At 33.5% G+C, this 24,698-nt stretch overlaps 3 protein-coding genes across 5 annotated transcripts; all 3 read left to right on the top strand.

Moving 5' to 3' along the window:
• Nucleotides 1-1,687: 1,687 nt before the first annotated feature.
• On the top strand, nucleotides 1,688-12,384 carry LOC107022041 (TBC1 domain family member 15-like). Of its 2 annotated transcripts, none has more exons than XM_027918106.1 (13): nucleotides 1,688-1,790; nucleotides 1,996-2,103; nucleotides 3,179-3,267; nucleotides 4,030-4,125; nucleotides 5,337-5,440; nucleotides 6,534-6,751; nucleotides 8,012-8,134; nucleotides 8,214-8,302; nucleotides 9,616-9,721; nucleotides 10,682-10,779; nucleotides 11,152-11,394; nucleotides 11,476-11,559; nucleotides 12,119-12,384. In XM_027918106.1, exons 2-13 carry the CDS (start codon nucleotides 2,070-2,072, stop codon nucleotides 12,131-12,133), a joined length of 1,299 nt encoding a protein of 432 aa, XP_027773907.1. In that variant the 5' UTR covers nucleotides 1,688-1,790; nucleotides 1,996-2,069; the 3' UTR covers nucleotides 12,134-12,384. The 2 variants fall into 2 exon arrangements, with proteins under 2 accessions (XP_027773907.1, XP_027773906.1); XM_027918105.1 differs by having other exon boundaries at nucleotides 1,699-1,803.
• Nucleotides 12,385-13,754: 1,370 nt separating this feature from the next.
• Nucleotides 13,755-16,398, top strand: LOC107022058 (CRIB domain-containing protein RIC6-like). Its single transcript, XM_015222780.2, has 4 exons — nucleotides 13,755-14,016; nucleotides 14,677-14,777; nucleotides 15,105-15,204; nucleotides 15,855-16,398. The coding sequence occupies exons 1-4, from the start codon at nucleotides 13,959-13,961 to the stop codon at nucleotides 16,214-16,216; spliced, it is 621 nt and encodes a 206-aa protein (XP_015078266.1). The 5' UTR covers nucleotides 13,755-13,958; the 3' UTR covers nucleotides 16,217-16,398.
• A 1,397-nt stretch (nucleotides 16,399-17,795) lies between these two features.
• On the top strand, nucleotides 17,796-24,669 carry LOC107022025 (protein NPGR2-like). Of its 2 annotated transcripts, XM_015222732.2 has the most exons (6): nucleotides 17,796-18,637; nucleotides 19,268-19,530; nucleotides 19,654-19,906; nucleotides 20,613-21,826; nucleotides 22,974-23,127; nucleotides 24,084-24,669. In XM_015222732.2, exons 2-6 carry the CDS (start codon nucleotides 19,291-19,293, stop codon nucleotides 24,395-24,397), a joined length of 2,175 nt encoding a protein of 724 aa, XP_015078218.1. In that variant the 5' UTR covers nucleotides 17,796-18,637; nucleotides 19,268-19,290; the 3' UTR covers nucleotides 24,398-24,669. The 2 variants fall into 2 exon arrangements, with proteins under 2 accessions (XP_015078218.1, XP_027773462.1); XM_027917661.1 differs by lacking the exon at nucleotides 22,974-23,127 and having other exon boundaries at nucleotides 24,084-24,272.
• Nucleotides 24,670-24,698: the final 29 nt, after the last annotated feature.

Below are 24,698 nucleotides of genomic sequence, written 5' to 3'. Positions count from 1 at the left end.
CTTATTTTAATCAACGTTGTAAAGCTTTTTCAATAATATTTACTTGATCTTAACTTGTGTTATATTTCGAATTTCACATTTCACTTCCTCAAATTATAATAATATGATTTCTTTTTAATGTTTTCAAAAATTTCTAATAATATTTGTTTGATTAAACTTAATTTTCATATTAGAATTACTATAATCACTTCTTTAAATTTGTAGGATAACAATAATATTTTAATAATATTTTCAAACCTTCTTGTTGAAATTCTTTAAGTTATATTCATGTTCTGTATTTATTCTTAACCTATCGAATTATTCATAAGTTTGATTGATGTGACAAAATAAGTTGATATTGCTTAAACTATTTAAAATCTTAAATATTATTTGAAAAATTCTTATGAAAATTATATTATATCATTGTGTACATTGAAAGGTTTTTTATATTGGGAAAAATTAAATTTGCTAGATTTTTATTTCTTATACAGTACTTTATATTTATAACAAAATCACAACAATTTATTATTTGGTATAAACTATTCAAAATAATCAGATTTGAGTAACAATTCAAACTTTCGATTGTCGAGTTTGAATAATAATTCAAAATTTGAAACTTTAAGATTGAAGTGGACTTTGACAATTTCAACTTCTAATATGTTAGTTGAGATTAAAAAATTTTTAACTCAATATTTTAAATTTTACTTACTATAATTTAATTAAATTTTAAGATTATAAATTTTTTTTGTATTTTGATTTTCTTTTTAATAATCATGAAGCTCGATTGAAAATAGTTACACGCTACTCAACTAATTCTATAAGATGCGATCCCCTACTGATAACAATTAATCTATAACAAAAATTAAAACATATGGGAAAAAACATAAATTTCTCTAATACAACTTCTTGGAGGATACACTTATCATATGATTTCTATAATTTCGAAATATTTGAGTTATATCACTGTCGTAAAACACTTATCATGTTTTAGTTTTTTATGATTAACTTTTTATTAATATTCAAAATTAAATTATATTAGAATTGTTTAATATTTTAAAATTAATTTTAAACTATACAAAAGGATATTGTAAGTTATAAAGAAGTAATTTATAGAGAATGTACTTTCACAATAAATATCATTGGGTTATGCATATAAGTCTATAGAAATATTTGACTATATAACAATAATAATATGGTAAAATTTTAGTAAGTGAGTTTGTGAAGAATAGAATGTACACACACTGTATCATTACCTCGTCGAGATAAAAAATAAAGACTCTCGACTCAAATGTATCAAATCCAATTGAAGCAAAAGAAAAAAACGAATAAGACATATTCATTAATACGAAAAGCAGTGCAAAATCTGCCTGAAAGAAATATTAACAAATATTAAAATAACGAAATAATCGAAAGCGCATAAAAATTAAACCACATTTGACAAGAAATTACGAGGTACAATTAGTACTACAACTATAATCTCTCTATCCTAACACGCGACCTCCCCTCCTTATCTAAAGCCATGTCCTCAATCATATAAAGTTGCGTCAAGTCCTATCTAATCATCTCTCCAATGTACTTCTTCGATCTACCTTTATCCCGCGTGCTCTCCACAACCCGCCTCTTGCACCTCCTCTAAAGTCTAAATATGCCTAAGCTATTTCAATTTCGCTTTCTTTATTTTGTCCGCTATATAAACTATTTCTATCTCTCGAATAACCTCATTCCGAATCTCATCACAACTAACATGCTCATGTATATATGTAAATCCTCGACTTCCATACCCTCGTAGCTTCGATGTGCACCTAAACAAGGTTAGTTATGCAGGTAATACAGTTGGAAATGCCAACTCGGAAAACAACTACAAAAATTCTCTTCGCTGGTGCCCATTAACCATTAATTCTTAATCATTTTTTCGTATTCATTACTTCATCTCTTTCCACCATCATCTTACTTTGTTAAAATCGATTTGAAAAGTGGTATCTTTTGCTATAACATACTAATTGAATCGTTCTACAGTTGCGAATTTGTCATTATAAGCTCCATCTCGGGATTTTCTGCGATCTTTTTGATAATTTAAACAACCCCAACACATGGGCAACTCAATAATAGCTGCCTGCAAAAATGGTAAGGGTTTTTGAGCTTTATTGTTGTTTTCTATATTTGGGTTTTGTTGAAATTTGTACTGTAATTGTATTATTGAAATTGGGTAATTGGGATTTTGTCAAATCGTATTCGAATTCAAAGTGTAATGGGTATTTGGGGATTGTCATTGTAAGCTCCCTCTCAGATGGGATTTTGTGCGATTTTTTTGATAATTTGAATAACCCCAGGACATGGGAACTTAATAATAGCTGCCTGCAAGAATGGTAATGGGCTTTTGAGATTGTTGGTGATTTTTTTTTTCTGTATTTGGGTTTTATTGGAATTATACTGTAGTTGTATTATTGAAATGGGAATTTGGGGGTTTGTTAATTCGAACTCGAATTGGTATTTTGGGTTTATCATTGTAAGTTCCATCTCGGAATTTTGTGCGATTTTTTTGATAATTTAAACAACCCTTAAACATAGCTGCCTGCAAAAAAGTAATGGTTTTTGAGCTTTATTGGTGTTCTCTATATTTGGGTCTATGAGAAACAATCTCTCTATTTCCTGAGGTAGAATAAGGTCTGCGTACACATTACCATCCGTGAAGTCACTTGTGGGATTACACAGGGTCTGTCATTGTTGTTGGCTTGATTGGAATTATACTGTAATTGTAATGGGTATTTGAGGGTTGTCAATTCAAACTGTAATGAGTATTTGGGGTTTCATGCTCGTTGCCTGCAAGAATGGTACTAATTGTTACTCTATGCTGACACTTCTCTCTTTTCTTTTTCGAGATTTAAGCTAAGTAGACTTCGATTGATATTTTGTAATGTATTTTTCATCATATTGACATGATGAAAATTGCAACTTATAGTACTTTTCATATAGATATTGAATATCAAAATTTTAGTTTTGAAATATTGAGTTGATCCAATCCAATTCAGCTTCAAAGATTAGTCAATTTGACTCTTTGGAGCGAAAGGTGCCACATTTATTTGGAAAATGGAGTATGATTTTTACCTATTTCTTCTTCTTCTTGTAGATTTTGAGTGGGTTTTTGGGTTTTGAATTTTTCTATAATTATAATGGGTTGGAATTTATGTTTGAATAACAGGGGATTCTTCATTGGAGGATCTAGACTCTTATTTCCCTGTTAGACCAGAATGCCAAGCTGATGTTCCTAATACTCGATTCAGACCTAGGGTGAGTTTAAACTTCATTCGTTTTCATCATTTTATTTAAGTTCTTCTAAATTTTGCTTATATACACAACTTTGGATAAAAGAGGAGGTTGCGGACTTAGAGGCAGATCCCGAATTTAGATTTGATGAGTTAAGCCTTTTGTTCTTACAATTTCATTCATTACACTTTTGAAACTATGGGTTCAAAATTTAATGTTCGTTGAAATTTTACTAATTTAACACATATTGATGCTCTATGTCGAAGATACTCGATTTATTTGAACCTTATAAATTAGGCTGCAGCAGGATCTGGCTGCTGTAGGTTGATGGTCAGCATTAAAATAATCAAACCATGTTGATTTCTCCAATACAAATGTATACAGAAGTCATAATGTCGACCAAAATTAGTGTCGGATTGACACTTCGTTTGGTTCATTAGACAAAAATATGTTACTAGTTAATGGATTCCACCCTTTGTTATTTTAGGTAATTACCCGTGTCCCTTTAAATTCAACTACTTTAGCATTTATTTGGTTGTCTCATTTTAGCTCTCTCCCCTTTTGGTTTAGGGAAGTCTAATTCTAATCTATCAATTAGGTGAATATATACACACTTGATTACATAAATGAGTTAAAAGAACTAGAATATCCTGTTGTAGTTTTTGTTACGTTTGTCTCGGTTTCTTTCCAAGTCCTTCTAAAGAAATGATTTTATAAATTCTGATGGCAGATTTATTCACTATGCTACCTTTGTGCACTTCCTACTTTTGGGGAAGTGCTTGATAGGCAGGAAGAACTCTCAGTGAAAGAAGATGGAAGGCTGCATTCTCTCAAGAGGGTTATTTGGATATAGCAGGTGTTCTTAGACGAATCCAACGAGGGGTACTTTTTTTCTCTCTCTTGTTCAATGCACATTTTTAATAAATTTACTGTGCTACATTGTCATTTGCCTATGAACAGAAACATGATCTTGTCAAGTGGATGGCTTTAAAACTTTAAAGATCTCCAAGTTAATGTTGGTCCTTTCACCTACAACAATATGGCTACATCTATTTCTGTGGTTCATGTGAAAATTAATTGTTACTTGGTAGAAAGTCCAATTTCAGCTGTCTACTCTTCATTTTATCTTGTAATTCCCAGTTTGGAATATTGGACACTTTTATGACTAAACCGTTCATTGTGACAGCCCTTCACCCCCTGAATTTCTCTCTAGTTCATGTTGTCCATTCCTTCTTTGTACTCCACCTTTAGCTTTATAGTGATTTCCTAAGATGATAATGCATTTCGCTTTTGGTCTCCTTCTCCTAACTTGCCCTTTTCATGACTTTGACCTAGTTGAACAACGCCGATCCTCATACTACTTGTCATCAAAGATCAAATTGATCTTCTTTTTAATGAATGTGAACAGTTCATTATTTTTTAGCAAGAGCTTTTGCCACCTGGTGAAGTTTTGACTTGAACTGAAGTTGCTCATTTGGTGGACATTTGGAGCATAATTGATCCTTAATTTGTGCAAGTGGTGAACTGTTGAAGGTGACAAACTTCATGGGACACCAATTTCATCAATTACTTTTGCTCAGTTATCTCCACTTATAGAAAGATTATTTCATTAACTATAACGAGATAGAAGGTTCATTCCAGTTATGATTTTCCAGCAATGTTATTTCAGTTGGAAGCCTTGATAGGAAAGCATTTAAGATCTCTTTTTGTGTTAATAGTAATTTTTATCATGTAAGAAGTTTTAACTGCTCTGTGAATAATAATAAAGGGGAAACAATCGGTGCGCTTATTCCGGAGCAATAATTGTTTTATCTATGCTACAATAGCTTGTTGGTTTGACTTTGGACAGTTTCGGGAAGTCTAAATTATACAAAAGTTTAGCCGGTAAAATTATTCATGATTTGGAATAGCATTTCAGCATAGCATTGATTACACTTCTATAAACTATATATTAGGCAGAAAATCAGATCCACCATAGCACGCCCATTGAATTCATTATAAGGAGTCATTGTCTATCACAATCTGCTAGCTGTTTAGCTAGAAACTTAAGTCTTAAGAACTCTGATGCTTATTGATTATTTTGTGAATGCTAGGGGATTCATCCATCAATTAAAGGGGCTGTATGGGAGTTCTTGCTGGGTTGTTTTGATCCCAATAGCACATTTGAGGAAAGAAATGAACTTAGACAACAACGGAGGTAATCTAACTCGTTTCAGCTATGGCCTATACACTTATTCAATATAGACTATAAATAGTAGAGGTAATCAACAATCATAACTATAGGGACTCATTATGCATTGAATTTGTTCAATTTGATGCATAAACACATGCAGCTATTGAAGGCCCTCTGTGTAATTTACACAAAAAACTTTTCATGTTCATAGAGTTATTCTTATCAAAGATCAACTTTTGGAATCCTGATCTAGTTAGGACTGAGACGGAGGTGAGCCAATTTGGGTTCAGCTGGGCAAGTCTGGTTTAATCTAACTCTCCATAATGAACAAGCCAAGTTTCAGACAATTTTGTTAGGTTCAGCTTGGTTTAGCTTTTCTTATCATAAGGACCCCTTGGCAAAAGATTGCCTATGAACTTTGAAATCTTTATGAGTTTATGTATTGAGGTTCAAATCTTTGTGCCTTTAGTCTTAACTACAAAAGCTGGAAATTATTGTTTTGCAATAGTTGACGACAGACCTATAGTCAAATCCTTGACCAGTAAGTTCTCTGGTATCTTGATTCTTGAGTCTTGGCGTTAAATTGAAAATGAGTGCTAAAAGATAATTAAACATAGCCAAGAAAAGATTAAATTCATCGGTAAGGGGATTGCCAGAGATTGATCTCATCAGTTGGGGACTTTGATCTCTCATGAGCCTCATAATGTATTGCAGGACCAGAAAGAAGAATGGTCAGTCAAAGGTTGAAATTTAGAAATAAAATCAGTAAAGAGAACGGTAATAATGATACCGTGAATGTACAAAAAAGATAAAGACAACAAAAGTTTTGTCATGAATGACAGGGCATGTGCAGTATTATATCACTCCTTCCAAGCTTTTATCTTTCTTCTGGTTTCCTTCACAAGTATGTGCACACCTTTGTGGGGAAGTGGTGGTGGGTTTAATAAGTTAACAACAAAAAATGTATTTTTGCCTGGAGAACCAAATTATAAAAGTATACGATCACTATCAGCTGAAAACACAACCGTGCCTTCTTTCATCCTTATAATATTCTTTTTCTTTAATAAATTTCTTATAACTTATTTATGAGTTGCCTAAGAATCTGTTTTTTACTCAGAGAGCAATATGCTGTGTGGAAATCTGAATGCCAAAAGCTAGTACCTGTTATTGGCAGTGGAAAATTTACCACAAATGCTATAGTCACGGATGATGGCCAACCTATAGAGCTTGCGAACACTACCAGTAATGGACATGATACTAACAATGGCATGCCAGTCGATGACGGTGTTTATGAGAAGAAAGTGGTCCAGTGGAAGCTTAACTTGTCCCAAATTGGTTATTACTCATACCTACTATCTCTAGTTTTAATTTGCAAACTCTATACATTCATATTTGCTGCAGAACTCCATGTATCTATCTCTCTATATCTATTCATAGAAAAAGGGTGGGTGGGTGTTGGAAAAAATTGAATTTCAACAGACATTCTCTTTCCAGTCTGTCTATCACAATCATTTGTTCATGTTCTCAAATTCTTTCCAGTTTGAACAACTAATGGCCAGTAATACACTGTTTTCCAACTTTATGCTTTTTCAACAAAACTTAAATAGTTAACATAGCTATAACTTTGAGGTAGTTCTTAGTTTTGCAGAATATAACCAAAGTTTGTTATTCTAAAGATGTTTGCTCCCCCCCAACTCCCATTGGTTATGGTATTTGAGATGAAGGAATTGATACATGGAACATTGCTTTTCCAATATAGTTATTATGTTTGAAAAATTTTCTGTGAATTAGTCACTGTGTAGTTCGATGAAATTCAGAGGGGGAGGGGAGAAGAGGAATTAAATGTTGGAGGAGTATGTAGATTAAGGATGTGCAAACTCCAACTAAAACCCTTTATATAGTCCGTCATCTGGATTAAAAGAAGAAATCGGGTAATGTAATTAATATTGTTTTTTTTTGTTGATTTGGGATTTTCCATCCAATTGAAGGGTACGGGTGACAAGTTTGTAGACGTGAGGGTATAAATAACTTGATTTTAACAGTAAGGGTGAAGTAAACTAATAAATCAAAGTTGTGGGGTATTTTTGACCCTTTTCCCTATTTTGTATTCAAATATAGAATATTTACTTGCCTTATTAATAAAGGGATTATCACCTACCATATTATACATAACCTAAGACTCATATAAGGGGCACCGTTTGTACATTGTTAATCAAGTCATTTAGAAGATCCCTTGCATGTTATTTTCTCGTTATGCCCGCCAATGATGCTAGATTCTAGGCTTCAACATTTCACTGAAGTTCCAAGTTAAGTAGTTCAACTCCTGACAGATTTTCTTCAACATGATACATATAGTTTATTATGTTGAAGGTTGTTGATCCGTACGAGTTACGACTGATCATAAGCTATCGTCAGTTTCGAACAACAGTAAGAAATTTTAAATGAGCTTTGTCATTTTTCATGTGTCCATTTATAATGGATGAATTGGAAAAATGGAAATGCCATTCATTTTGCCTTCGTAAGGAAGATTGTGCATCAGTTTAGACTGATTTCCTGAAAATATCTAAAACTGTCATGGCTTATGATGTTGTTTAGGTCTGGATGTTGTTCGTACGGATCGTTCTCTTGTATTTTATGAGAATCAAGCTAATCAGGCAAAACTCTGGGATGTGCTAGCTGTCTATGCATGGATAGATAAAGATATTGGTTATGTTCAAGGTATTATAGCAGTATTTAGAAATAAATTTTTTGAAACATCAAGAACATTTGTAAACCTTCTGTCTTATTTTTTGAACAGGAATGACTGATATTTGCTCCCCAATTATTCTTCTTCTTGAGAATGAAGCAGATGCATTCTGGTGCTTTGAACGTGCAATGCGTAGATTGGTATGCCCCTGTTGTTTCAATTCATGCTTGTTGCAGACCTCACATAAATGAATAAATAGACTGACAAATGTTTCTTCTTTAACATCGCAAGGTTTTATATGAGGTAGTCACATAATTCATAAACTTTGAGTTTTAGCACTACCCATTGGCCATTATACAAAGAAATTTCATTTGCTTGACCCAGACAAAAATAGTGAGGTTCGCATGTGAGATGACGTCTTGCCGGCCTAAAATAAATAAATGTTCCCCATATTGGGAACTTAAGATTTTAGATGAGGCACTCGTTCCTTATTGGTGGTGGAAGGGTTTCCAAAGAGGTTCATAGATTCTTGGGCCATTCCACCCATAGGTTTTGGGTTGGATGCTCAGATTCTTTGAAATTGCATTAGATCCGAAGGTTGGTGAGCTTGTTCGTGCCACCGTTTTCTATCTTCATGTTCTATCATTCCGTCTTCTCTCTAAACTAAGCCCATGGCGCTGCTCTGGGTCTCTTTCTCTATCTCAATTCAACCCATTGAGCCATTAATTAACATGGCTCCAGACCCATTATTAGCCTGTTGAGCCTACTGTCTCCCTCTACTCTAGGCCCTTTACTGTTGAGCCTCCTCCCTTCAGCTTCAAAATAAAAAAATAAACAAAAAATAACAACAACAAAAACAACAAAACCCAGTGTAATCTTACAAGTGGGTCTGGGGAGGTTAGAGTGAACAAAAAATAAAAGAAGGCGAAAAAATAAGAGAAAAATCAAACCCACATTTCAACGATAGAACCCAGGTTACTCGTGCAAGAGGGTGTTTAGAAATGCACTTGTCCATAGTCAGTTTTATAAGCAATTTCCAAAGAGTTTATAATATCCAGGGACACTCCACCCATTGCCTTAGGGTTTGGTCTGGCTGCTCATATTTTTTCACATTGATAATGCTGATTGGTTGAGTTACCTTAGCTTAACATCCATACACACAAAAGCAAAAGGAGAAGAATAAAGGAAAATACTTATTCTGGTCATACCTTTGGTTGAACTTTTACTGGATGAGTTGCTTTGGGGTTCTCTTGTAATAAACCACACGCGCCAGCATTAAGATATTGTATACCTATTTCATGTTTCACTTTCTAACTGTATTTATCTTTCATATGGTTATGTTACAACTCATGCAATAACCCTGTCATCCCCAAGTAAAGGGGAGATAAACTTGTGCATATATTTATGTTCTCTTTAGTAACTTCTTTCTTCAAACTTGTGCAACGGTGTGCTAGTTATTTCCTATGTTTATGCCATTACTGCATATATAACTACTCCATATTCGATTCAACAGAGAGAAAATTTCAAGTCCAGCGCAAATTCTATAGGAGTGCAATCTCAGCTGAGAGCCCTTGCACAAATTGTTAAAATTGTTGATCCGAAGCTTCATCGACACCTTGGTAAGGGTTTTCTGTTCTCTGTACATTCTTCAGTAGTTATTTCTATTGAAGAAGTAAAAAATGCAAGATCTTGTCAGTGTTGTTGATTTCCTAACCAGTTGTTAATACGAGAATGATTTAGCATCTAAATAGGCCTTATAGAAGTTTCTGGGGTATTTTTGTATGGAAGGAAGCTTTTGGACATCTTGGAAACAGAAGATGTGAACTAACAAAGTGTATATATAAAAATTGGAACTTTCTTGACCACTGACCGCAAGCCTGTGACACCTTCTCCCCTCCCCCTAAAAGAAACAAAAAAGAGTCTGGGATTGGGGGGGGGGAGGATATAGACAAAGAGCGAAGAGAGTCCTCTAAGGATAAGGGTTTTATTTTTTCTTGAACTAACTTAACATTCTTAATAATTGTAGTTGGAAATAAAGGAACTGGTGACTATATTGGTCTTTTATATGTTACATATTACGTTGGGCTATCATAGTGATTCTAAGTCCTGTAATGTGTTCTGATGATATGTTCCATGAAATCATGATTTATTTTGTGAAACTTTCAATGCACGCAGTCCAAGTTTGTTATTCACTATCACAAGGTAAATGTTATCTTGTAGCAATGCAGGCAATACATATATGGTATCTAGCACCTATCAAAAAGAAAAAATGCAGATTCTATGATGGATAGCCCGAATGATTGTACTTTTTATAAGTGGGGCCAGACTCATAAATCATAAGTTAAACATTGTGAAGCACTAACATCCATTTTAAAAACGTCTCTCATATATGTTGTTTGGGACGTTGGTAATATAACAATAAATTTTTTCATGGAGGAGATATATTGGGAATCTGCATTGTTAAAAAAGCCTCAAACTGCATGCTTGACCATCTAAAAACATAGAGGAGAAAGTCTAGATATAGAGTTTACTCTCTCTCTCTCTCTCTTCCTCACCAAATTTTTCAATTTAATTGGCAGAGGAGCTAGATGGCGGAGAATATCTGTTCGCATTACGCATGTTGATGGTACTTTTCAGGAGAGAGCTCTCATTTGTCGATGCACTCTATCTCTGGGAGGTGAGAAGCTCAAACCTCTTTTCATAATTATTGTTTGGCAGATAGAAAAAATATTGCACAATAGTTTGTCCCCGTCTTTGGTGTCTCACTTCAGTTAATTACAGTTTTCCTGGCTACATTTGCTTTTAAGAGACATGGTTGTTTTACTTGGCAAATTATTAACTTCATGAAAGAAATGATTGTTCTACTTGGCAATTGATGCTTTTTGTGTTTAAAAGAGCGCATCACCTAAATTAGTTTGACATAAAGGTCGAGTGAAAGGATAAGGATATTTATATTTTCAAATATGAAAGAGGGAAGGATGATGAGCAAATGTAGGTCAGAGTTATTGTAATCTTCTGATTGATGCTACTTTGTACATACTTCATTTAGGTGATGTGGGCCATGGAGTACAACCCAAACATATATTTATTGTATGACAAGACTCTGGAACAACTTCCCGATAAGTTAAATGATACGCAGCTAAAGCAATACGGGAAATTTGAAAGGAGAATATTGAGAACTGGTGCAACGAAACAGCACGACGCACTTGCCATTTTCCTAGTTGCAAGTGTTCTTGAAACGAAGAAAAAACAGCTTATGAAAGAGGCGAAAGGCCTTGATGATGTTGTCCAGGTCTTCATAAAATCTCTCTCCTCGTCTATATATTCCACATTATTGTATTCTTTGGTCCTGAAAATAACATTTTTTTTCCAGATCTTGAGTGAGATAACTGGGAACTTGGATGCAAAGAAAGCACTAAATGAGGCTCTAAAGATTCATAAGAAGTACATGAGCAAGGCAAGTTTTTATGTCCCCTGTTCTCTGCTTTTCCCAACCCCCTCTCAGCACACACATCCCAAAGGATAAAGAAAAAAGGATTTAAGTTATGAATCCCGGTCATTATGAATGGTTATAGTTATCTCATATGCGACTTAAATAGTATAAAAAAGCTTTTTTACATTGTCTATTTAACTCAATAAAGAACCCCCCGGTCCCTGTCCCCGTCTCTTTGTTCTGGTATATGAGCAAGGCAAGATGTTTCTTTGTTCCCTGTTCTCTGCTTCTCCCAACTCCCCAACTCACACATCCCAAAATAAAAAGAGGAAAGGATTTAAGTTATGTAGACTCGCAATATTTTAACCTATTGTAATAGGTTTATCTGTTCTATTCTTCAAGTTATGAATTCCGGTAATCATGAATGGTTACCTATTGTTATCTCTTAGCGACTAACATTGTCCGTTAAACTCAAGAAAGAAACCCACCCACCCCACTCCACCCTTCGACGGGGCCTTTGTTCTGGTACATGAGCATGATATCAAACATTTTTAGTTGGCTCATAAGATGCTCATCAATGCAGGTGAAAAAGACCTAGATGGAGTTGCTATTCATCACTGCAGCAAGTACCCCTTTTGCTCAATGTTTTGTTGTACTCTTTATGTTCATTCTTTCTTGTGGGAGTGATTTTTCCCTTCTTGCATTTGGTGTATAATTCTTTCTATTCATTATTATTACAAAGAAAAGAACTTGTACATAATAGTCTTGCTATGAGATGTACATGATGTGCTTTGGTTGTAATATTTGAATCACATTCCTGAATCTTAAAAATATTGCAACATCATACCATATGTTTCATTTTTATCTTATTTTTAGAATTTTTTTTTCCTATCTATGATATTGATCATTCATCACTAGATGGTTATTAAAAGGATTATTAGAAAGATAATCATTAAAAGGACAGTATGATGCACAAAGCATCTCCTTTCACAGAGGGTTCGGGAAAGAGTCACACCATAAGGATGTGATGTAGATTTGTGATCTATAGGTCACACAAGGATAATTTTGCGACAAGGATAATTTTACGGTTACTCTGATACTCTCCAAAGATAATAATTTAAAAGGTTCTTTTACCGGTGTATGGTATTGAAGTTGTACGGGGGGATTCAAACACGAAATCTTTGGTTCAAACAAAAATTGTTGGGATTCAAACACGAAATCTTTGGTTCAAACAAAAATTGTTGGAGGAAAAAAATAAATTATTTACACGTAGCTACTTAGCCTAGTATTGGCTAACACGTTAATCTTTTATATTTAGATCGATCTTTATTAATAGTCAAGATATACTTTTCAAAGATTATGATTGGAAATTAAAAAAAATAAAAGTTATATTCATTTTATTTTTTCAAATTCCTATAAAATTGTCTTTATGGTTTTAAAAGATACGAATTATATCACGTAAAATTTGAATAACTTGAAAATCTTTCTATTTGTTGAAATAATCTAACCGTAGTGAAAGCATAACAACACTTGTCACTAGAATAAAAGTTCCAAATAGACAAAATTAACAATTTATTGAAATCGCGATTTAGTCACATGACAATATCTATATAAAATTTCATGCTTGTAAGAGAATTTGTATACAATTTATCCTAACTATAGAGTATATTCGGATCCAATTAGCAATGCATATGGTCTTGGACACTTAATAAAACTCTTGACGAGCGGTATCTACCTTCACCTTATTCTGCTCTCCTTAGCCTCTGGCTTGAGCGTGATGAAGCAAAGGGTCATGAGGTCGACCTCGATAAATGAGATAGTTAGCATTTTCTTCGATAATTCTAAATAGTCGTTGTCACCAACCTTATATATAATTATTTTTAAAATATTTTTTCTTTTTTCATTTGCACATATAAAAAATGTTTATAAATAAGAAAGTGCTACCATTACATTGTAGTGGCCACCATTAGGCCTCAAAAAATTTGACAACTAATGAAAAAAAAGTCAGAAGCAAGATTATAAAGAGTAAAATATATAAAAAAAAAGAATCTCTTAAATAATAAAAAATAAACTTAAAAAAATGTTTAAAATAATTTATCATTCCTAATATTATGGGATACTTCTGGTTATGAATGACCATTAATTCATTGCCATTGAATTGATGAAAATGTTGCTTTAACATCTTTTTTCCTTTGTGATGATTAAAGAGGAGTCAAACCTAATTTTCATTTTTAGGGTTTGAATCCATTTAATTTCTTGAAATGTTTTTGTACTTACAAATTCAAGAAAATACATTTGTTCACTTGAAATAAAAAATTCAAAATTTCCCAATTCTTTTATTTTGAGTTTCTACACAAAGTCAAATGATTGATTTTAGATGAAAATATCATATTCTTGATTATTTTTTCACCTAAGTTGGGATCATGTCCACAAAGGTGAAAGGCCTTCTTAAAGGCCTTAGGTACATTTCTCAAGTTTTTGGTAAGTAAATTATTTTTCTCAATTATTTCACATTTTCATTTGGGGGTAATTTTTAGATTATTCTTGAAAATAGTTGTTTTATAACATCGTGAAATAGTTGAATCGACGATATATGAATCTTTCGTATTCATCATTTATGAGTGTTTTTACATTCTTGAAAGGAGTGAAGATCGCGTGATTGTCTTGTGACGGTGTGAAATAGTTGAAATAAACTATATGAATCCTTCCTAATCACGATTTCGGGGTATTTTTAGATTTTTTATAGTGATTGTTTTGTGAAAAAGTTTGAGATAAATTATAGGAATCCTTGATATTCATCATTAAAGGGTAATTTTATTTTTAAAAAATGATTTTTTTATGACGGTGTGAATAGTTGAGACAGACTATATGAATCTTTGATATTCATCATTTGTAAGTATTTTTAGATTTTGTAAAAATAATTGTTCTATGACATTGAAATATTTGAGTTTTATTAGATAAATTCTTCCATATTCAATTATTTGTGTTTTTAGATACTTGAAAATGAACATAGCATATGACTAGTGAGCTAATGAGAATGTTAATTAGTTATAATATTTCAATAATCGAATATGGCTCGATTTTGAATAAGTTTGAGATCGTCTATATGAATCATTTATATTTAATTATTATTTGGTGCAGATGAGGATAAAGAAAAAGATATACAAATTGGTTTTCCAACAGATGTAAAACATGTTGCACATATAGGATGGGATGGTCCATCAGTTGATAATCCAAGCTGGGTAAATAAATATATACATATTTTTTTATTTGTTGTATTTTTTGTGTTTATCGATTTTTATTTTATTGAAATTATTAAATTTACTAAAAGTGATGTATTAAATCGATTCTTTTTTAATGAATAAATCAAATTTTGATTTTTTATTTTATTCTACTATTTGATTCATTATAGTCGCTACAAGAAATATGCTGAATCGATTCGTTTTTGATGAATAGCTAGATCTGATATTGTTATTATTACAAGAAATATATTGAATCGATTCTTTTTAATAAATAAACTCGATTTTATTATTATGTAATCACCAATTTTTTTTTATTATTTTTGACAGATGAAAGAATTTAAAGCACCAGGAGCATTTCAATCAGCACCTTTAATGCCTCCTCCTGGAGAACATAAAGAAAATCCTGATATTAAATGGGTTTCTGAAGGTACATTTTTTTTCCTCCTTTTATCACTCATTCTTTTGACGTAAATTTAAATTAATCGAATCAGAATTTGTGATGTGTTAATTACACACACGTCGTGAGATTAAATTATATTTTCTTAAAAAAACTTGTATTAAGTGTAGAAGGATAAAAAGGCGAATCCTTTTATCTACTGAGTTTTGAATCGTATGACTGACCCTCAAGGATATCTTAATTATCAAAGGAAATGGTTACCGAGTTTCGAATCGTATCCGTGAAAAATGTGAATAGGTACATAAAAGGGAACGAAGGGTCAAAAACACACCTAACGTAGATATGTGAGTTTTCTACCTTAACTATCTGTTGTTCACTTTAATTTCCAACCTAAAATAGCATATAATCGTTCAGGATAGGTAAAGCGAACATCTGATATTTGAGGTATGTTTTTCAATAAATGTTTGGTGATAGTTTAGGTAGAAAACTCACGCACCTGATAGTTCAGGTAGAAAACTAAAAAAAAAAAACGAGATACTTTAGATGTGTTTTTAACCCTAATTTAACTCTTGAAAGAAGATATATATCATATAAATGTACACCAACTCAAAACTTTAAATCTTAGATTCACGTCGTGTTTTTCATTCTTTTTTACACAATATGTTTCATGCAAATTGTAGATTCAAATAGAAGGTCAAGAAATGCAAATTCTTCACCACCCAAAGAAAAACAAGAGAAGCCAAGAACATCAAGGAGACATTCCACAACAGAAAATGGAAGCAATGAAAACACTACAAACAAAGAGCCTGGAACCAAATCAAGGGGTTCAAGGAGAAATCATAACAAGGACACGTCCGATGGGACCAAATCGAGTGATTCCTCGAGCAAAAGCAACCCCGATATCCCTAAAAAATCGCGAAGAAAGAAGTCAAAGGAGGATGGTGGCTTGAATCGACCATCAAAATCTAAAAGCACAACACAAATTACAGAGTCAAGTCCTGGATCAGAAAGTGAAAATAGTGAAATTTCTAAAGAAAAATAAGAGGAGTGAAAAAAAATAACAACAATGTAATGTACTTAAAAAGTTTACATTTTTTTTTGGCAGCTTAGTGAATTGCAAAACTATTTTTGAGACCACACAAAAGTTATCATTCACAATTTGTAGAGTGTGTATTGTTAGAATGTGTACAATCTAACTTTTTTGATACTATGTGTGTTTTTGTAGCTTGCATGAGTCGATAGGTCAACGAAGGGAATATATATATATATATATATATATATATGAGACAGAAGATAATTTTGGGAGATATCTATGAGTCGATAGGTTAAAAAGGCATATATAAGAAAAATCACAAACGTAAGGGCATTTTGGTCCTTTTTGTTGAAATATTGGTTTGAAAAGTTATTCATATGTTGGCACATTAGTGAGTTTCACAGTTAAGTTGTATTTGTGTGATGTCTAAGTCATGAGTTCGAATCGTAAAAACAATCAATAATACTTGTATTTAGGTAGACTATATACGTTATAAATTTTGCGAGAACCATGGATGCTTCGTACACAAAGCTTCCTCCTCTTCTTCTTTTTTGAATTAGAATATAAGTAGAGAGTTTTTGAATTAAAAAATCGTTTAAAGCAAATGATATCACTAGAGGGTTGTACCGTATAATGCGTCAATTGGCCCTCTAGCATTCTTGACTATCGAAAAAATAAATATATATGATAAGATTGTATGCTCTTAAAATTATAACACTGAATTTTTATAATTTTTAAAAATAATTCAATTATCATCACTATCTAGTCAACTGCCACATAGATAAAACTCAATTTTTATGTCAAATCAAATAATCACATATATTATAAAAAATAAAAATGTGTAAGATGTCAACTTCTGAAAGTCAGATTGATATTGATATGATATTGTGGCTTTCTTGAAAACTCCCATATTTAATTATTAAACATTCCTTATTTTTGTTTATAAGAAATATGAATTAGTTGATATTTAGGGGGGGAAAAATTGAAAATGTTATTTTTTTCATAGTTGACATTTTCTAAATTTTGAGATTCAAACAACATCTTTGATTATAAATTTTATATTATATACAAAATTATTATTCTTTCTGTTTTATAAAGAATTATTTGGTTTGACTTGGGACGGAGTTTAAGAGTATAAAGAAGACTTTTGTATCTTGTGGTCCTAAATTATAGTTAGGTTAAATGTAGAAAACTGTCTTTTGATCTTGTGGCCTTAAATATGTCACGTGAAAAACTGATTTTAAAATATTACCAAAAAAAGAAATAGATCATTCTTTTTTAAACAAATTAAAAAAAGAAAAAAAATTATTCTTTTTGCTACGAAGAAAATATATTATTAGATATAGAGTAAGACTTGGATTACTGGTAACTTCAAAAATGACCTTCTTGAGTTTTCAACTGTTTTCGTCATTAAAATAGCCTTTTGTCGCTCTCCCGAATAAACAAATTACTATCGAACGGCTTACGATATAAAATAATAATTGTAATGAAAAAACAATTCCACTATTACAAGTGGCAAAAACTTGGTAATTTTCGAAAGTTTATTAAATTACACATTGGTCCCTTTGTAAAATCTTTTTTTCAAATCACACCCACTACTTTTTCCTTTTATTCCATTTCTTTCCTCATAGTAGTAGAATCTTCTTCTTCACTATTTCATGCCATTTGCGATATTCTAGTCTTTTCTACGCAAAACCCATTTCAAATATCGTTACAAAATACCCAAATCACAATTCAAATTAACAAAATTGAAAGGTGGGATTCTTGATTTTTATTAAGAATCAAAATCATTGAATTTTCAGATTTTGTGAATCATGGAGTTTGAGAAATTTGTTCAGAAAAGAAGAGAAAAAGGGAATTAATTTGATGTTTTGTTGGATTATTGATTGATTGATAATTGAGTTGTAACATAAACCCATATTACCAAAGTTGAGAATTTTACTATAAGAAGAAAAAAAGTGAGTGTTTGGTTTGATGTTTTGTTGGATTATTGGTTGATCATTGAGACTCATATTTTGCAAAGTTGAGAATTTTACTATTAAGAAGAAGAAACTGAGAAAAAGGGTGTGTTTTGTTGGATTATTGGTTGATCATTGAGACTCATACTTTGCAAAGTTGAGAATTTTACTATTAAGAAGAAGAAAGTGAGAAAAAGGGTGTTTTTGGTTTGTTGTTTTGTTGAATTATTGGTTGATTAGAGAATCCACAGAGACCCAAATCACTATTTTAATCTAGGGACTCTGTGAGTTTTGCAAAGTTGCATAAAAGAGAGAAGAAAGTGAGATAAGGAGTAGGGATTTTGTTGAAGATTTTGGTGATTGTTTGTTGATCAAAGAATACCCTTTTGATCAAAATGGAATTTTGATTTTTGCAAATAAAAAATATGGGAAGTGCTCATCACCGTTTCCATTATTCTTCAAATAGTGAAAAGTAAGATTCCTTAAGCACTTCTTTCTTTGCTTGTGCATTGTTAGTTGGTATATAATGATGGGTCCTGAGTTTGTTTATCCTTATTTTAGGCTTCTAATTAACACGTAATAGTTGATTATACTTGAATCTTTTTGGTTATGAGTTCCTTCGCTTTCATCCTTATTGTGTTGTTTGGAGTTCAAGTTCATGCCCTGTATGAATGGGAACAGATTTAACAACAACATACCCTGCTTAATTCCACAGGAGGAGGTGCAAAAGAGAAGGAATTGAGAGGAGTAGTAGGGGTTTTATTGTTTGTTTTTTTTTGAGTTATTGGTTGATCATAGACTACCCTTTTGATCAAAATGGAATTTTGATTGCAAATAAAAATATGGGAACTGATCTGGCTGTGTTATGTTATTTTCACAACTATATCCTTCATTCTTAAACAGTGAAAAGAAAGATTCCTCAACCCCTTCTTTCTTTACTTGTCCATTGTTGGTTGGTATATGATGGGTCCTGAGTTTGTGTATCCTAACTCTAGGTTTGTGATTATTGCATAAAAGTTGGTTCTGGTTGAATTTTCTTAGTTATGAGTTCCTTGGGCAAACGAGTTAAACTCATTGTTGTTGGTGTTGCTTGCTGTTAAAGCATCGTGAGGGAGTTGGTACAATATGGAGAATGATAATTGGGTCAATAAGCCGGGGAAGGCACAGAAAGGTTTGAAGTTGAGGAAGATGATGAAGTGCTTCTGCTCGGGCGAACAATTACAGATAGGTGATATGGTTCCATTGCCTGATTCCCCTGCGACTAAGGATTACAGAGCAAGTGTCCGCTCATCAAGAGCCGGAGATACTGGCAATATTGAAGAGGCTGAATCATCTTTGCGCGAGAGTGGTGCTTTGAATTATGAGGTATCATATTATGTTTGTCTTTTGTGTAGTGTCCCATCTCATCCTAAAGCCTTTTAAGTTTCAATGGGCATGAATTACAATTATTATTATTCATCTGACAGTTAAACTTCATCTAATTTCTAGGAAGCAAGGGCATTGCTTGGAAGATATGAGTACCAAAAGGGCAACATAGAGGCTGCTCTACATGTGTTTGAAGGGATAGATATTGCCTCGGTGACTACTAAAATGAAAGTCACCCTTGCTAATAGAGCTCAAATTCAAAAGAGACGTTCCCAGAAGTATGATACACCACCAATGTCCATACATGCTGTGAGTTTGCTCCTGGAAGCAGTCTTTCTTAAAGCAAAATCATTGCAGGCTCTTGGGAGGTTTAAAGGTTAGACTATACATGGTAGTTTTTCAGTTCACTTTTTGTAATAAACATTATTTCATACATGGGTTCAAACATAGCAAAATGAATTACAAGAATTCATACAGCTAAAACTGACAAGCTTTGCATTGAGGCGTAGTAGTTATTGTGCTAATATCTATGTTTACGTGTTCCAATATGATGATCATTTTCAGTTAGGACATCTTTGTTCAGTATGCTAAAGTTATTGTGTAATGTTATCAATCGTGTTTCTTTGCAAATGTTTTTATATGTAACAGTTTAGTTCAACTATTTTGAAGTTTGCACTGGCTCTCTTACATTACTATATCCATCCTCAGGGCCTTCCATGGGACAATGTGAATTATTATCTATTTTTGTTGATTGCTAGTGCTTGTTTAATTCATATTTTGGTCTTATTTATTCTTTTAAATCACATGTTAATTTCTCCAAAATGATCTGGTTAAATTCATAATTTGGCTTTTTAGCTAGATATCTCACTTCTAGCCAGGGTAGTATGAGAATAGCATATGTTACTTCTAAGAAACCTTATAAGCACACATCTCTCCTGCAGCAGTTCTTTTTACATTTTTACGATGCCGTGTTTATATGTGATTGTGAACACAGCATGATTAGGAATTACATGAACCCGAAAGCTCATAAAGTGCAAGTTTTCGACATCTTCATCTGATGCATTCTCCAAATATTTTTGCAGAAGCTGCTCAATCATGCACTGTTATTCTGGACATTGTTGACTCTTCATTACCAGAAGGCTTGCCTGAAAACTTTGGTGCTGATTGTAAATTGCAGGAGACTGTCAGCAATGCTGTCGAGCTGCTTCCTCAATTATGGATACTTGCAGATGCTCCGAAGGAAGCAATTATGTCATACCGCCGAGCTCTTCTTCGTCAGTGGAATCTTGATGTTCAAACTAATGCAAAGATTAAAAAAGAGTTCGCGATTTTTCTTCTATACAGCGGATATGAATACAATCCCCCTAGTCTCAGATTCCAAATGGAGAGTTCATTTGTTCCCCGAACCAATATAGAAGAGGCCATTCTTCTCTTAATGATTTTATTGAGAAAGGTTACTCTACAAATTATAGAGTGGGATCCTTCGATTTTTGACCATCTCTCTTACGCATTATCTATCTCAGGTGGCCTATGGGCTCTGGCAAACCAAGTGGAAGAGTTGCTTCCTAGGAATATAGATCTGTGTGAAAGGCATCATATCTTAGCTCTCTGTTATTACGGAGAAGGAGATAATTTCACCGCCTTGAACTTGTTGCGGAAACTATTGAGTAGTGCCGAGGATCCCACTTGTGTTCCAGGTTTGTTACTGGCTTCAAGAATCTGTGCTGAAAGCTTAGAATGTGCAGAAGATGGCATAAATTTTGCTCGTAGAGCCATTGAAAGCTTGCAAGGTAGATGCAATCACCTGATGGGTGTTGCAAACTATGTATTAGGTCTTTCACTTTCAGCACAGTCTAGAGCAGCGATGACAGATTCTGAGAGGGTTAGGATGCAATCAGAGGCACTTCAATCCTTGGAATCTGCTGGGAGACTGACGAAGATGAATGACTCCAATGTCATTTACCATCTTTGTGTAGAAAATGCGGAGAAAAGGAAGTTGGATACTGCACTCCATTATGCAAGGTGCTTTGTTGAATTGGAAGGTGAGTCTACTCTGAAGGGGTGGTTGCTGTTGGCTCGGGTGTTATCAGCTCAAAAAAAGTTTCCAGAAGCTGAAACTATCATTGATGCAGCTCTAGATCAGAGTGGAAAGTGGGATCAGGGAGCTTTGTTGAGAACCAAAGCTAAGCTCCAAGTTGCACAAGGCCAAGTGAAAAATGCTATAGGAACATATGTTCAGCTTCTTGCTGATCTTCAGATCCATAGAAAAAGCTTTGAATTGGAGGAAAATCTCAAGGTAAGTCAATTGTCCTTATGAGTTGAATGGACCATTTTCTAGAATGCATCATTTCCATGTTGGGTGCTTGAATAGCCTATAACAGGGTTACAAATGAAATAACCATACCTATGTCAGATTAATTGAGTAGAATTCAAGCTGCTTCTAAGGAGCATTTGTTGATGAGGCAGCTGTCAAGCTAGAAATGAGTCCAGAATGGTATAGGTTAATACCATGTCTATGGGAAAAGCTATAGAGTTAACCTTATTTCACAGATCAAAAGTCCCTTGGGGGAAAATTTGAATGTATGCAATGGATTTATTCCAGAGAACTGACCTGTGGCTGAACATATATACATGTGTTGTAGCTTCCAGGAACATATTTCCTTGAGATGACTTTAAGATTTAAGTCTACATTGAACTAATTTTGCTCTTGCAAACATTTTGAATTGGGGAGTAGGGGTAGTCAAAAGCACAACCGTTTCTATTGAAGCCCAACTATCTAATTGGACCTTCAAAGTTTTACGTATGGTTCAAATGGAACGGTCACTTTTGGGGGGTTTGGGAAGGAAAGTGGGGGTAGGTTCGCTTTATAAGATTCTTTATGTCTTTTACCGGTAGAGGCAATTTTTATATGTTGGCTGTATTCTCCCATGCTGCTAACAAGTTTTCATTATATGGAAGGATTCAAATTAACTCTTTAGTTTCTTATAGACTTGGTGGTAGGTGGAAAGTATCTGTCGATCCCTAGAATAGAGTTGTATCAAGTTAAAAAATTAATTTGAAGTTGGTACATTACATTCGACTGATTAGTCCTTGCTTGCCATTTATTTCATCCACATCATGGAGTTCTTTATAGTTTATTAACCCAGTCGTTGACGATGAGGTTTGCAAAGAGATTGATAACGAAGAGACCATGCTACCTGAACCACACATGCTTAAACTATTGTTTTTAAGCAAGCAGATCTTAATCCGCTGTTTCCGCGCTCTTCTTTTGCTCTTTAATCTGCAACAAAGTTTGCTATTTCGACTCTATCCTTCTTTCTTACGAATCTCTTTGTTATCTTGTGTGCTACCCCTTTCTACCCCCTTATGTAAGTATGATCATTATTGTATTTTATTTTGAAAAAGAAAGAAGATATGGTGTTTGATGATCATTTATGTAACAGAAGGAGAAAGACTTCAATAGAACCATGGAGCTGGAAACCTGGCATGATCTTGCTTCCATCTACATTAAATCATCCCGGTGGCAAGATGCAGAGTTCTGTCTTTCCAAATCTGACGCCATTAGTTGTTATTCGGCTTCTAGATTGTATATTGCTGGTAGATATATTTCACACTCATTTTCTCCTCATGCATTGCTTAGCGCTTACTATCCTAACATATCCACGTGTCACAGATGCTACATTTTTATTGTTATAATATTCATGAGAAAGCAATAAAAGGTTATTACAGTCTGTATGCAATATAGAGAGTCATTTGGCTATTTCTTATATATGAAAGCCAAGGAAGAAAACAGATGTGGCAGATATGTTAATTTTAGCTTTGTGATCCCATAGGCTTTGCATTTTATTACTGGTATCCTGGGAAATTTTAAACGTCCCAAGAGTTCTGCAATAGCTCTACCAGTATTGTATTCCTGTCTGATACAGACATATATTTTGCAATGTCTTCAGAGGTCTATTCTTTCCTCTTAAATTAACATAATCTGGTAATATGGAAGTGATAGTAATATCTATATTCCATGGGACTTTGTCAGACCCCAGGGAGTGACTCTTTCTATTGGCTCAATTTTTTCTGTGTGGCTAATCTGTCGATTAGCTATGCTCAGTTTTTCGTCGTTATCAGATAATCTAACACCAGATATCTGATTTCTCAGAGAAATTGTGAGTAGAATGTCGATTGGTTCTTCCATGTCACCCGTCACCCCTGGTTGTGCATGTATGGATGTTGGAGGATGAACCTACTTCTTTTCCACCAGTTTCTTCTACGTAATTAGTTTTTGCTTCAGACATCAGGAGTCATCTTTGAAGTTACAAGGTTTTGTTTATTTAGTCATCACATATTTCTTATGTGTGCTAGCTACCGGCTTTATAGTGTACTTACTCCCTCCTTCCTTAGCATCTAGATGGTCAGGGTGCTTCTAATTCTAGTTCCTATCATGTACTCAGAACTTCTACGATGTTTCTCGGGCTACAAATGATGATGTTTACTCTATGTTGTAGCATGATGAACATGCTTCTAAGCTTGCCATTTTGATGATGTATTGTATTATGCAGGCTTGCTTCATCAGTCAAAGGGCCTTCACAAAGCTGCATTAACAGATTACACAAACGCTCTTGCTGTTGATCCGTCTCACGTGCCAAGCCTAATATCAACTGCAGTGGTGCTTAGGCAGCTGGGTAACCATTCTCCTGCAACTCTTGTGAGTTATCTGAGAGAAGCACTGCGACTTGATCAGACGAATGTTGCTGCTTGGCATAATCTTGGCCTGATTTACAAAGAGGAAGAAGGTTCAGCAATTAAAGCAGCTGAGTGCTTTGAAGCAGCTTGGTTTCTGGAAGAGAGTGAGCCAATTGAACCCTTCAGATGACTACCTGTTTGTACATATACAACATTTGAACAGATTGCTCAAATCCAGGTGATTCCAAATTATTCAGAATAGAGAAATTTTTGTCAAGAGAGGAAGTTAACTCTTTCGTGGGAAGAATTTTCGGCAAAAGTTAGATTACGGTTTTTACCCCTACATCAAATATAAATGTTATAAATCATTTAATAAATTGAATATTAAATAGCAAATCGTACATGAATTAACCATCATAAAGTCTCTTGAATGTGCATTTGTATTGTATATTGTTGGATTAAGTTCATGATTTTTTTGTTTTGTTAATCTT

This window comes from Solanum pennellii, chromosome 6, assembly GCF_001406875.1.
Source record: "Solanum pennellii chromosome 6, SPENNV200".
In the NCBI taxonomy this organism is placed as follows: Eukaryota; Viridiplantae; Streptophyta; class Magnoliopsida; order Solanales; family Solanaceae; genus Solanum; species Solanum pennellii.
Note: the sequence above shows the minus strand (reverse complement) of the source record. Positions and strands in the feature narration are given on the sequence as shown.

What these genes read in the sequence shown, in the direction of transcription:
- LOC107022041 (XM_027918106.1), top strand. Translation starts at nt 2,070, where the DNA reads ATGGGCAACTCAATAATAGCTGCCTGCAAAAATG. An exon ending in AACGTGCAATGCGTAGATTG is followed by an intron (nt 8,303 to 9,615) that starts GTATGCCCCTGT and finishes TCGATTCAACAG; the next exon opens with AGAGAAAATTTCAAGTCCAG. An exon ending in GAAGCTTCATCGACACCTTG is followed by an intron (nt 9,722 to 10,681) that starts GTAAGGGTTTTC and finishes TTTAATTGGCAG; the next exon opens with AGGAGCTAGATGGCGGAGAA.
- LOC107022058 (XM_015222780.2), top strand. Translation starts at nt 13,959, where the DNA reads ATGTCCACAAAGGTGAAAGGCCTTCTTAAAGGCCTTAGGTACATTTCT. An exon ending in CAGTTGATAATCCAAGCTGG is followed by an intron (nt 14,778 to 15,104) that starts GTAAATAAATAT and finishes TATTTTTGACAG; the next exon opens with ATGAAAGAATTTAAAGCACC. An exon ending in TATTAAATGGGTTTCTGAAG is followed by an intron (nt 15,205 to 15,854) that starts GTACATTTTTTT and finishes TGCAAATTGTAG; the next exon opens with ATTCAAATAGAAGGTCAAGA.
- LOC107022025 (XM_015222732.2), top strand. Translation starts at nt 19,291, where the DNA reads ATGGAGAATGATAATTGGGTCAATAAGCCGGGGAAGGCACAGAAAGGT. An exon ending in GGCTCTTGGGAGGTTTAAAG is followed by an intron (nt 19,907 to 20,612) that starts GTTAGACTATAC and finishes ATATTTTTGCAG; the next exon opens with AAGCTGCTCAATCATGCACT. An exon ending in AATTGGAGGAAAATCTCAAG is followed by an intron (nt 21,827 to 22,973) that starts GTAAGTCAATTG and finishes TTTATGTAACAG; the next exon opens with AAGGAGAAAGACTTCAATAG.